The sequence below is a fragment of the Anguilla rostrata genome, chromosome 7 (assembly GCF_018555375.3).
Source record: "Anguilla rostrata isolate EN2019 chromosome 7, ASM1855537v3, whole genome shotgun sequence".
Classification (NCBI taxonomy): Eukaryota; Metazoa; Chordata; class Actinopteri; order Anguilliformes; family Anguillidae; genus Anguilla; species Anguilla rostrata.
Window position 1 is genome coordinate 4,320,678 of NC_057939.1, and position 12,985 is coordinate 4,333,662.

At 48.3% G+C, this 12,985-nt stretch overlaps 1 protein-coding gene across 9 annotated transcripts in view; it reads left to right on the plus strand.

The window, feature by feature from the left end:
- nav3 (neuron navigator 3) overlaps nucleotides 1–12,985 on the plus strand; it is a 284,512-nt gene that overhangs the window by 166,385 nt on the left and 105,142 nt on the right. For all 9 annotated transcript variants that reach the window (XM_064342429.1, XM_064342430.1, XM_064342427.1 and 6 more), the window contains 2 exons: nucleotides 8,361–8,478; nucleotides 9,154–9,206. In XM_064342429.1, the coding sequence (XP_064198499.1) occupies nucleotides 8,361–8,478; nucleotides 9,154–9,206 (171 nt within the window). The remainder of the gene's footprint in view (nucleotides 1–8,360; nucleotides 8,479–9,153; nucleotides 9,207–12,985) is intronic.

Consider the following 12,985-nt stretch of genomic DNA (forward strand, 5'->3'; position numbering starts at 1 on the left):
CACCCAGGTGGGCGCTACACATCGGAGGTGGATGAGGTGAGTTACCCACTCATCACTGTGAAGCACTTTGAGCGTTCGGAAATGGTCCTGTATGAATGCAGTGTTTTGTTTCATTCGTTCAGTTAGCAAACCTGACAGGTGAAATGGGGAAGAGGCTGAACTCCACTGTAGTCTGTTCAGCTCCGTCAGGCGATATCCAGCCATGCGATGCGCGACTCCCTCGGTCTGAGGATCTGATTAAAGCTGCCAGCGCGGTCTCTGGCGGATAACGAGAGCTAAACGCGCCCCTTAGCTTATCGGCGGGTAATTCCAGAACATCTGGAGGGAAAATGGCTGCCGTCTTTCTCACAAGACGGGCTCTGTTTCTCCTGGCTCGTGGCTTAGCGCGTGCCAGTCATGGGTTTTCAGAGCTGATCTGAGCAGTGCATGTGACTTCTGTTTCTCTCTGACTTGCCCCAACGGGCCTTTTTTTGAAAGCACCAAACACCATGCACTGTATAGGTTTTTTTTGCTAGGCTGCTCAAGCCTCTTCCTGGAGATCTACCGTCCTGTAGGTTTTCATTTCAACCCTAACAATGCACACTGGATTCTACTAATTAGCAGCTCAACTGGCTGTTGAATGTGGTGTGCTTTGTTAGGGTCGGAGTGACAATCTACAGGATGGTAGATCTTGAGAAACAGGGTCGGGCAAACTTGCTGGACATATCGAGTGGATTTATAAATGGCTGTTTTGTCAAACCAAACATATTTTCGTTGTCAGAGGCCCGCTGGAGCGATTGGATGGCAGCGATCCTGATGTCGAAGTTGTCAGACGCGTTTTAATTCACATGCGCAAGGAGCTGTTCCTGTTGCACTTCCACACACGGTTCATCGGGCGTCATTCCAGCTGTGCTTGTCAGTAGCGCAGCGGGGATGGTGGTGGTGGGGGTGGGGGGGTGAACCGCTTCACCCTGGAACAAAGCCACCGTGCCTAGGAAGAGAGGAAGAGAAGTCCCATCTGTTAACACCGTCAGTGGGGGTTTGAGCACAGTTCAGCCACTGTGGTTAAGGAGGGCCTCCACAGCAGAGTAAGAACAGTCTGTCTGCTAACGTGCGGTCCACACTGAGGTAGCCATTCCCAGCCGTTGGACATTGGCCACCATATCTGGGCTTGGCAGAAGAAATATCCGTCGACATTTCACCTCGTTTCTGAAGAAACTAGTTATGTTTTTATTTTGGTATAATTTGTTATGTTATATACCTTTCAAAAAATGTGAGCAGTTTTCTCTGTACAGTGAACTCACCTTTATGTTCTTAGTTCTTAGTCTTAAGGTCTTAGTTTAAGTACTCTTTGGTGCAGGATGAAATATTTCCAGCTGATCGATAACCGTGAGTGTTTTTCTGAAGCAGGAAACCTGCAAAATCGTCTGCCATCAGCCAGGATCACAGCACAGTGTAATTGGATATAAAATTAGTGTGCTATTGATTTGCAAAAACCACAGTGTATGTTTGAGCTTGAAGAAACACATCACTGCTCTCACCAGCAAACACTGAGCCAGCAAGGCACTTAAAAATGTTAACCTTTGAAGAACTTTGAAATAAATGCAAGATAAACATATTCTGTAGGTCTCTGTCGTGCTAAAAGAAGCTTCACATTCTTCTCTGGACTCCTTCAGTCAGAAGAGCAGGAGGAACTCACTGATTTGTGGGTCAAACATACCTTTCACACCTTTTTTTTTAAAGGAGCTTAAATAGACATTAACTGGGAAAGGAACAGCTTTAGCAGTTCCGCGGAGCCCCGTACCAAATAAAATTGCCCCAGATTTTGCTGGAATGCTGATTCGAGAGGAATTGACCCCAGCAATCAGATGCACGCCAATTCAACCGACCAATCAGCCTTGCCGCTCTTGAAGATTTTCAGTTTGAACATTTTGGTGAGAGGCTGTCGACTGATTGACTTATGCGGGGGCAGACGAAGGAACCAGGAAAGTGTTCTCTTGGTCTGAAATCCATTTTAGGGGGTTTATTTAATTTAAGGATGTTTAAGAGCTACTTGATTTTGCAAACGGCAGACATGTACATCAACTGTTTTCTTTACTGTAACCGACATTTGAATGTTTGTCTTTTGTTAAAGAAGAAAGGAGGGAAGCTATGTCATTGCGCTATTATACCATGCAAAATAGAGCGAACGGTGCTCCATGCTGTAGACAGGATAATGGGATTTTCAGCGCGATGTTTAATTTCCTTGGAAAGAAAGCGAAAAAGGTTTGCCACAGCAAAACGCTTCCAGATTGCTGCACCTCCTGCCTGATTTTACGAATTTGGCTCCAGCTTAGGATTCACATTCAGACCGTGTGTCTCGCCTTGGGAACCTCTGTCTGTCTCTCGCTGAACACTATCTCCAAACCCCCCTCGCCCCCCCCCTCGCCATCCTGGCCTTAAAAGAAAAGAATAATTATGTCGTTCATTTGTTTCACGAGGCCGTCCCTCGTTACCCGTCAGGTTTCTGTGCCACGCGGATGACTGGAACGGCCTTAAATTAGGCAGCGGGTTTCTCTAGGGGAGGCAGTGAGCGTATTCCTACTTTGGCACGAGTGAGTTTCTGTGGGAATTGCGCATCTCCACGCATCACGGTTCCTAGCAGCGTGGAAATGAGACATCGCATTTTCAACTCGCTGAGGTGCCCTCCATATAAACAGTTTTATAGCAAATCTAATCTGGCCACCCTTTGAGAAGTTGGTGGCCAATCTTCCTGATTAAATTCGGTTGAATGGAGAAATTGGTTTACAAATGTAATGCTATCTCCTTATGTTTTTTTTTTTTTTTTTTTTTAAATATGTTTGTTTATTTGGCAGACAGGCTTATCCTTAGGGATCTACAGAGCTCTACATGTCACAATACTGAACACAAGTGAGTTAGAGAGCAATTCTGATTGGTGTAGTTAGTCCATTCGACCACTGGGGGCACATTGTTTAAAATGGGCTGGTATTTATCATGGTGTCTTGCATTGGAGATCCACTGGAAGGGAAGCACAAGGGTTATGATGGACTATAGAGGGAAATGATCCGAAATATTTGAGTTGTGTGGGTGAGGGCCCACTATGCAAGCAGTTGATGGAATATACATGAGCATCTTCTTTTTTGTGAAGTTTCTCTCCAACATTCTTCCAATTTTTAATCACCCGCAAGTACAAAATGAATGTAAATGCTGCCATTGCAGTTTAATATTCTTACAGCAAATAAAATTGATTTACTGTATGATATGTAATGGGGTTGTGGATTGATTTAACACCAATGTTATATGATAACAATCTTAGTAAGCATTTCATTGCGAATTCACAAATCCTTATATTTTCACGCTTGAGTATCGTAATTAAATATTGACCTTTTTCGTTTGGTTAGCCACAAATAAGTATCTCTATGTAGATTTAAACATAATAGTTTTGCAATTGTGAGGAATAAGAAGATTGCTGTAAGTGAACCATTACACACTGACGTGTTTGACCTACAGTATGTGATAAAAATAAAGATGCATTTGGGGAAGTCACAGATGGCCCTGGGCCCCACTGTCTAGGGAAGCAAAAGGCAAATGCAGACATAGAGCTCATATACTGACAGTTATACCTCTTCCTCTTCCACTTCCTGTGAAGTTACAGAGTTGCATCCTGTCCCAATGGATAAAAAGCCCCCCATAGGTTCTTGCCCTGACGGAAGGTTCTGTCGGACTTGGGGTGTCTCACATGGAGTGCCGGAGGTCATTTGTGACCCCCTGCTGTCTACAAAATGGAAGTATTGTGACAGTATTTTATTTATACTCAATCAGTGGGAGAGTAGAGATATCGGGGGAAAAAACTTCCTTTGAGATCAAAATATAATGAAATCAGCAAAGGACTGAGATGTTATTGTTTAAAATTGTGTGTGTGTAATTGGGGGAAAAAATATTGGTTAATTCCTTAGCCCTGCAATCATATATATATATATGAACTTCAGGTTTTGATTGTGCTTGTAGGACTCATCCATCTTGTTTGTGTGGTCTTCACTTTCTTCCTCACAATTGTTTGTTTAGACAGGAATCATCCTATCAGTCACATGACTATATATTGACGGTATTTGTCAAATTAATTATAGTTTTGTTTGTTTAATGAATCAGTGCTGCCATTTCTGTGTTTCTGTGCATGAAAAATTGCCTGGAAGAATCGGTTATTTTGTTTAAACTCCAGCTTGGTCTCTCCTATGCTTTGGCAATGCATGAAAACCCGGGTCTCCCCCCCCCACCCCCCCCAACCGTGAAGCATTTAAATGTCCCTGTTCTCACGTACAGCCTCTGCAGATAGCCCAGCTGCTAGCTTCCCCACACCAGGATCTTTTAAAACTTTAGTTTTTTTTTTTTTTTCTTCTCCTCGGTAACTCACCCCGCCCAGTGGCGGTTAGGCGGTACTGCGGGCTGTAGCCAGCGCCGCGGAGCCCAAAGAGACACACACACAGTGGCGCGGTGCGATCGGCTCCTAAAGCAGTCCGTCTGCTCGCGGCTAGCCGGCTGCCGTTATAAACTGCGCGCGGCTCCAGTGGGGACCTAGCGCCAGGGGGGGACGGCTGACCGCCCTGCTTTACGCCAGGTGAACTGACAGCTTGTTTCTGCGCTGCTCGCTCGTCTGTTCTGGGGAGATGGGGAAGAGGTGAGCTGTTGATTTTTTTTTTTTTTTTTGGAGGGGGTGGGGAGGTTGGCACTGGCAGTGGGGAGAGGGGGGGGGGGTGCGGGGGGTGGTGGCAGGCTCCAGCTAAATTCATACTGCTGAGGGAATGTCTTTGCTGAGCAGGAGGGCAAGTTCAAGGTAACGTGCGCTTGCCGGACAGAGGCGACTGAATACCAGCTATCAGGCAGCAGTGAAAACAGTCATTTGAGAGAGGGATGTTATTTCATAGTGAGAAATTTACAGCTTAGGCTCTTAAAGAGACCACATTCCTTTTTTTCATATGTGTGTGTGTCTGTGTCTGTGTGTGTGTGTGTGTGTGTGCTGGTGTGTGTGTGCATGTGTCTGTTTGTAAATAATGTGTGTGTGTGTGTGTCTGTTTGTTTGTGTGTGTATGTTTATGTATGTATGTGTGTGCGTGTGCTTCGACAGGTGTAGGGTGTGTGTGGTTTGATGTGTCTGTTTGTTTGTGTGTGTATGTTTATGTAGTGTGTGCTGTTTGCGTGTGTGTGTGTATATGTATGTTGTGTGTTGTATGTGCTGTTGTTGTGTATGTTTATGTATGTTTGTGGCGAGTGATAGATGTGTTAGTGTGGGGGAGGTGCGCGTGTGTTGTGAGTGTGTGGTGTGCGCTGTGCACGCTGGTGTGTGTGTGCGCGTGAGTGTGTGTGTGTGCGCGTGTGTGTGAGTGCGCGTGTGTGTGTGTGATTGTGTGTGTGTGTGCGCGCGTGTGTGTGTGTGTGAAAATGTCTTCATATTGTGCCGTGATCAGTTGGATTCGTGCTTAATTGCGTAAGTGCTCACAGGCGCTCCTTCAGAGACGAAATAGTTTGCGTGTCTGTGCTGCAGAATGACACTTTGGCTGCGTCTTCCTCAGTAATGTAATTCAGCCTCTTTCCGGTTCTGCGGTGATATATGTGACACCGTGAGCAGACTTTTCAGCTGGCAGCCGTCCAAACAAGCTTTGTATTGACCCACATGTCCTTCGTTTCCATGTCCATTGAAACATCCAGCTGGAAAACTTTCAAATCTGGTTTGGTGACTAATTCCTCACGCATAACATTCAGGAGCCCATTTAACTTCACTCACTTCTCCAGCTTCTAATAGCATTGCAAAGTTTAATTGACAGTTGACTTGCAAAGTATTCACTGAAAACTGTTATTTAAAAAGATTTTCTTCTGTTAAAAATGACAGAAAGTAATTTGGGAAGAAATGATAGATAGCGGCTGGTTTGTTTGCTTGAACAATAACACGGCTGTCGTTTCAAATCGAGTCTCTAGATGTGGGTGTTTTCCCTGGGGGCATTTTTACATTCCCTTCCCCCTGCCTGGTTGAGCTACATCACCTCTGTCTGGTCTGAACTTGGTAATTGCCAAGAAGCCATTCGATCAGGTAACTTTTCTCAGGAACCTGCTGGCACTCCTCTACCTCCTCGATTGTGTCATTGCATCAGGTTGGAACACTCTGGCCTTTTTTTTCTGAAGAGAAAACGAAAGCAGCAGTAGGCCTGTCGAGGACCTCTGTGGGTGGCAGTGGGTTGTATTTGGTCAAAAGAAATCTGCTGCAGATTTCTTTTTCTCTTTCTACTTCTACCATCTTAGAATACCCGACTGAATTTGTAGGCCCTCTGTCCAGTACATTGGTAATTTAGGAGAGTGGAGACGAGCAGGCACACACACACACACACACACACACACACACACACACTCCGCAGAAGTGTGTGTCACAAATGACCCACCAGTCTGAGGACATTGGCTGCGTGAGAAGTGACAGAGTTGCCCGTGCGGGACGCGACGGGGGTCAGATCTCTCGACTGGGGGGCCCCTTCTTCCCCTGGTAGCTCTGTGGCTAATTAACCGCCGTCCTCCTGAGCCGCCAGCCGCCGCCAGCCCTGGCGCCGCCGCGCCCGTCCCAGACCGAACGGCGTTCTGTAGTTAAACCCGCTCTTTTCAGGACGTGCCGCTCGGCGGCCGGGGGCACCAGATGTTACTGTGCGCCGGAAACGCGTTACGATTAAACCGTTGGGAGTGCCAGGCTAGCCGCCGCCGTCCTGGCTCTCCTAGCCGCTGCCGTCCTGGCTCTCCTAGCCGCTGCCGTCCTGGCGCTCCTGTCCTGGCTCTCCTAGCCGCCGCCGTCCTGGCGCTCCTAGCCGCCGCCGCCTGGCTCTCCTAGCCGCGCCGTCCTGGCGCTCCTGCCGCTGCCGTCCTGGCGCTCCTAGCCGCGCCTCCTGGCGCCTCCGCCTGGCGCTCCTAGCCGCCGCCGTCCTGGCGCTCTAGCCGCCTGCCCAGCGCCCTGGCCTCCTAGCCGCCGCCGTCCTGGCGCTCCTAGCCGCCGCCGTCCTGGCGCTCCTAGCCGCCGCCGTCCTGGCGCTCCTAGCCGCCGCCGTCCTGGCGCTCCTAGCCGCCGCCGTCCTGGCTCTCCTAGCCGCCGCCGTCCTGGCTCTCCTAGCCGCCGCCGTCCTGGCGCTCCTGCCAGCCGCGTCCTGCGCTCCTAGCCGCCGCCCTGCGCTCCTGGCGCCTGCCCTGGCGCTCCTGGCCCTGGCTCTCCTAGCCCTGCCGTCCTGGCTCTCTGCCGGCGCTGGGCTCAGGCGCCTCCGGCGCATCAGCGCCAGCGCACGAGCGTAAACTGTGCAAATCATAACCGTGGTTCACACACGACAAATAAGTAGCTGCTCAAATCAAATTTAAATAACCGATCGCCGAAACCGAATCGGTCCGCAGCGCGGCTCGACGCGCTGGCGTCTGTTTTCCGTGCGCCCATGAGCTCATCGTCTCCCTGACTACGCCCTAGCAGGTTTACTCAGGCCATTGTGGGGTAGGTAGAGGTGCCGGAGTTTGCGGGCCGTTTGTTTTCGCCTGGCTCTGGGGGCGGAGCCTGTCCAGGGCGGTAACGGGGGGAATAGCGGAGGTGCGGTTTTGACTAAACATCCCGTGTTCCCACAATTTTATGATTTAATCGATATATTTTGTGACACTGTTTTACAAAGCCGTGGCCCTCTTGCATAGTAGGCTACTCAGAAACAAAACTTTCCCTGCAGGTTTCCCTGCTATGGAGAAGTCTGTTTGTTTTGTCTTCAAAGCTGTTTTTCAATTTTAAAACTATTTGAGTTGTTTTAAAATTTGAAAAAACAGTTTTTTGAATTCACATGGAGTCCTTTGGTGATCTTTACCATGCCGCAGCTGTTGGATGGATTTTAGCAGCTGGGGATATTGTAAATCTGGAGTTCAGTCAGTTCTTCTCCATTCGGGTCTGATTTGCGAGTGACATTTCATCCACAGAAGGGGCCGATATTTGCTCTCTTGTGTGGTCAGGGGGGCTCTGACCCTGGTATTAAAGCAAATGTGACTCACGTCTCAAAGAGGGTAGCTGTGAAGCTCCGCCCACTGGCGTGGTTGGGGTTTCCTCTCAGGGGAATATTTTTTGGGATTGACTTCAGTTCCTCTCCCCCTCACTCGGTGTCTCTTTCTCTGTCTCTCTCTCTCTCCCCCTCTCTCTCTCCTCCTCCTCTCCCCCTCTCTCTCCTCCCCTCCTCCCTCTCTCTCCCTTCCTCTCTCCCCCTCTCTCTCTTTCCCCTTTTCTCTCACCCTATCTCTCTCTCTCCCCTCTCCCTCCCTCTCTCTCTCCCTCTCTCTCTCTCTCTGCCATGGTTGCCCACTCTCCTCACCCCGTTCTCTCTCCTGCCCCCCCACAGATCTACACTGATTGGGCCAATCACTATTTAGCCAAGTCTGGCTGCCCGCGGCTCATCAAGGACCTGACGCAGGACATCGCTGATGGAGTGCTGCTGGCAGAAATCATTCAAATCATCGGTGAGAGGAACACTACACACGCACGTGCACGCACGCACGCACACACACACACACACACACACACACACACACAGTCATACACACACGTGCACGCACGCACGCACGCACACACACACACATTCACACATGCTTGCACGTACGTGCACACAGGCACACACAAACTGTCCATTCACAAACTTGTAGTATTACCGCCTGTGATACACACATACTACACTCTCATCATTACTCATACACTAAAAACAGACTTTTGGGTATTTTCTGGATAATTCTACTGTATGGCCCCTGGTGCATAGAGCGGCATTGTAAACTGTTTGTGCCTTATTAAAGCATGTGTGTCCCATGTGCGTTTCTTAGCAGGAGTAGCTTGTGTTGTTTGTTCCCCTCCTACCCTCCCACCCTCCCAACCCCCTCCCCCCTGCCCAAAAAAAAAAACAGTCTTGCAGCTTAGTCCCGGCTCTCAGACAGGCAGTGGGAGGGGGGACCCAACCTCAGTAATGATTTTGCCGACCCTCCACACCCCCCTCTTGTGCAGAAAGCATGTCTGAGAGAGCTCTCATATCACTGCTGTGTCCCACCCCCAGGGGGCGCTGTTGCATGGTTGCAGATGATATTGGGCACCGCACGTTTTATTAGTTAGAGCTCTGCTCAGACTCTGTGCTGTCGTCTTCTTTCCAGCGAATGAGAAGGTAGAGGATATCAATGGCTGCCCCAGGAGTCAATCTCAAATGGTGAGTGTGCAATTTTATAGTTTTTCAAGTGTACTTTTATTCTGACATTTTCTTTTGTACAGTCCAAAATACAGTAGTGATACCAATACTGTGAAATTATTCAGTGGTGCATAAACCTTCCTACATACTAGTATCAGTCAGAATACAGTGACTTTTGATGTGCTACTGTATGCCACCATTCATTCATGGATTGTACCTTATGCATGTGTTAAGTAATGGTCTGATGTGGTATCCCTTAGCGTTTGAAGTAGTGCTTTTAGAATCTTCTGTACTGAATGTTTGGTATGTTTTTAAAAAAAAGTTATACGGGACACGTCATTAGTGTGGGTGGTGTGTGGAAGCACTGCTCATTATATTGAACGTCTTGTGTTGTCAAAGAGATGCTGTCAGACCATAGTGTGTTTTGAATTGTCAGCCTACGTGTTAGTCTTTGTACTGCTTCAGTTGAAGTTGTATTGTGTGTGTCTTTGACTTTGCCACAGCCTGGTCAGCTGCACAGTGGCCTTTTCATAAGCTAATTTTGAACACACAAGGTTTGGTGGCATGACATTGTTCCCCAAAAGTATAAATGGAATGGGTGGGAACAGTATTTATTAAATGAACTATGAGGAGATTTTGAAGTGGATTTAAAAAAAAAAAAGCTCAAGTGTACTTAAGCAGTGCTCCGATCGGCGATAAACAATAGCAACAGCTGATTAACTTTTTAGCGCATTCACCGTCTGAAAACTCCCCCCCTCCCCGTGGTTTGGAGTAATGAATTCCTGAAGTCTCTAAATAGGCCCGTTAATATTAGAGTGTATGTGGGTTCTGGAGGTGAGTCACAGATTTTGGGGTTTTTTTTTTTTTGCAGTGGCTGTAATTAAAAAGGGCTTAGCCTCTGTTTGTTATGGAGCAGTGGGGTTTTGACCCAAAACCTTCCGTTTCATGTGGGCTGGCGTGGAGGGGTTGGGGGGGGTGGGGGCTTTAATTCGCGGCTGGTTTCCCTTTCAGAACTGACCAGCGGGGGGGGGGGGTGGGGTGTGGGGTGTGGGGGGTGGGGGCAGGGGTCCCGGCCCTTGCTGGGGGTGCACAGCGATGTGTCACAAGGGCTCATTGATCACTACACGATTTTCAGCTCCCAACACCCAGTCCTGGGGGGGGGGGGCGGCGGCTCGGTGCCTCCGCCGCCATTGGCTCAGCCCCTGCCGTGTGATACAGGTCACGGGGAAGTGAAACTTCGCTTTTGAGGAAGTGGCCTGTGTTTTTCGGAGCGAGGCCAGAGGCTATGTGACTGGTTTTTTTTGTTGTTGACGCTCTATTGGTGGATGCGGTAGCTCAGAGTTGCTTGTTTCTTGGTCCTGCCGGTACCGGTGCGTTGGAAGGGTTCAGCTGGCAGCCAGAGGACGATGATGCACTGAGGTGAAGGACTGTTAGGGGTGAGGGTTTGGGAAGGGGGCAGGGATGAATGTGTGTATGGCGTGAGTGTGTGTGTGTGTGTGTGTGTGTGTGTGTGAGAGAGAGAGATAGAGAGAAACAGCTCAGCCATAGTGTGGGCTTATGGTAGTTTGTGCATGCATGTATGCGTGTCTGCTTGTGTGTGTATGGGAATGTGAATGTGTGTATGAGTGCGTTGCATGTAAGTATAGATATAGGAGGGATGTAATTCTGTATTTTGTTAATATTTGGTCCTGCATCATTTCTGATTTAGCTGTAGTTGATCCAATGCTGATATTATTACTGAAGTTAAACTATGGGCTTTGAGCCAACAGCCTGGATTAGTGTTAGCTTACAGGGGAACAGCAATGCTTCCTCTGGACATACGTGTCAACACAACCAGCGAATGCCAATTGTGAATTAGCAGCTTTTGAACAGTATTGAACATGGCTGACTAGAATGCGATCTTTCTCACTTTAAAAGGCCTTTATAAAATGCTTGTATGACCATGAAATGACCTGGATCATTTCCCTGTCCAGTGTGGTTCATGAAGTTATATTATGGCTTTTACTGGATATTGCTAATGAAGAAAGTCAATGCTGGTTGAGCACTGCTAAATTAGCACTGTCATTTAACCCATCGACCTTCTCTCAGTACCTGCGTCTGGTCCCGTTTCAATTATGAGCTGGGTGGACTTTATCAAGCAGTGCTCGATAAAACACTTACATGTGCCCTTTCTCATTAATTCCTTTACTCGCAAGACGTGGTCATCTAGCTCTGAGGAGAACGCTCAGGTGAAACGAGTCGGCAGCTGGTGATTATGTTCTCCGTGGTGCTTGTGTGTGTCCTCGGCTGGGAGATGCAGTTTATTCCCGTGGCGGGCTGACGCACGGTCGTGTGCTGGGTGGGACCGAGCGTTTGCGGGAGATGGCTGCGTTTCCCACTACATTCCGCGCGTGGATTTCTACGCGGCTGACGTGTCCCGATCGATCGCAGGTTCTGTGGTTCGGGACGCAGAATTGAAATTGAAATTGTTCATCTCCAGTCCCCAGACGCAGTCGTTTGGGGGTGCGAGAACCTGGAGACAGACATCTGCGCGTTTTTTACACGTCAGTTTCAGTGTGTCAACAGCGCCTTATAACACAGAAGCTTTGTGTAACTAGGCATGCCACTGTTGAATAAGTTACCAAATGCCTGATTATAGATTTACACTTCACTTCTGTTGATACAGTCAAACAGCAGGGGCTTCTCCCATAAATAAAGAATGCCACTGCAGTTGAATTGGCAGAACTTGCATTTTAACAGTGACTTACTGAAGCTAGCAGAAAGGAAACTTCCAACCAGGGGCCAGGAAAAAAAAAGGCATTCCAATGTAAATTAAGTCCCCAGTTTGATTAAAGTGTTCAATAAAATATGCAGATTAAAAGCATATATTCTTATGATTCACTTTATTCAGTCCGGCAGCTATGCACTTAGCTTATTTTTTAACCTATTTACTGGTCTGAAGTTCATGTCTGTAACAGTGGGTGGTTAACTTGGGCCCTGGTCAAGGTTAAGAGAAGCCCAGCAGGCTGCAGCACTAAGGCCAGGCTGTACAAACGCACAGGTCAAAGCCGGGCAGGAAGTGATGCGCTTTGGCCCCGACCTCCTCTTGTCCTCCTTCGCTGGAGGCCTTGCGTGGTCCTCCCGCGCTCGTGGGGAGGGGGGACGTGGGAGGGGGGGGGGGCATCATCTGGGGCCCATCTGTTGGCAGCTCTTGAGCTGTCGAACGAGTGATATGAGCGTGTGTCTCTACCTCTTCTGCTTCCTTTGCTGCTGCTCTTTTCCTGTTTTGTCTGGGCACTTTTTTTTTTTTTTACAAAAGAAGAGGAATCCGTGAAATCACTTATTTTGGGGGAGATTTATATTTATTTATAATTTCATCAGTGACCTGTATAAGTGGTCCCCTTACAGATGTGGGTAACACGCGTGTGTGGCATTTGCGCAGCTGTTGATGGTTGTGCTTTCCAAGGTGATCACTCACCCGTCGAGCCCCACCTGGGAAAGTGTTTTATTTCATCTTTGCACCTGGACTCGTCAGAGGCGGTGCTTCCCCACGTTTGACTGAACGCTGACGGCAGAGCCAAGTTTGTCACGGGCGAAATGCACGGGCTGTCGCTCCTGTGCTCACGAAGTTGTATTTAATTCCTCCTGGAAAACGTTTCCCCCCACAGCTGTTCAAACTATTTTCTGTTAAAAAAAAGGCGCACTTTAAGGGATACTAACTCTTCATTTCGCTCTGTTTTTTTTTTTTTTTGCTCTGAGGATGACTGAATTGGGCAGTTCTGTTCCATAAAAGTTTGTAATAGCGTATAGTTATTCCCAAT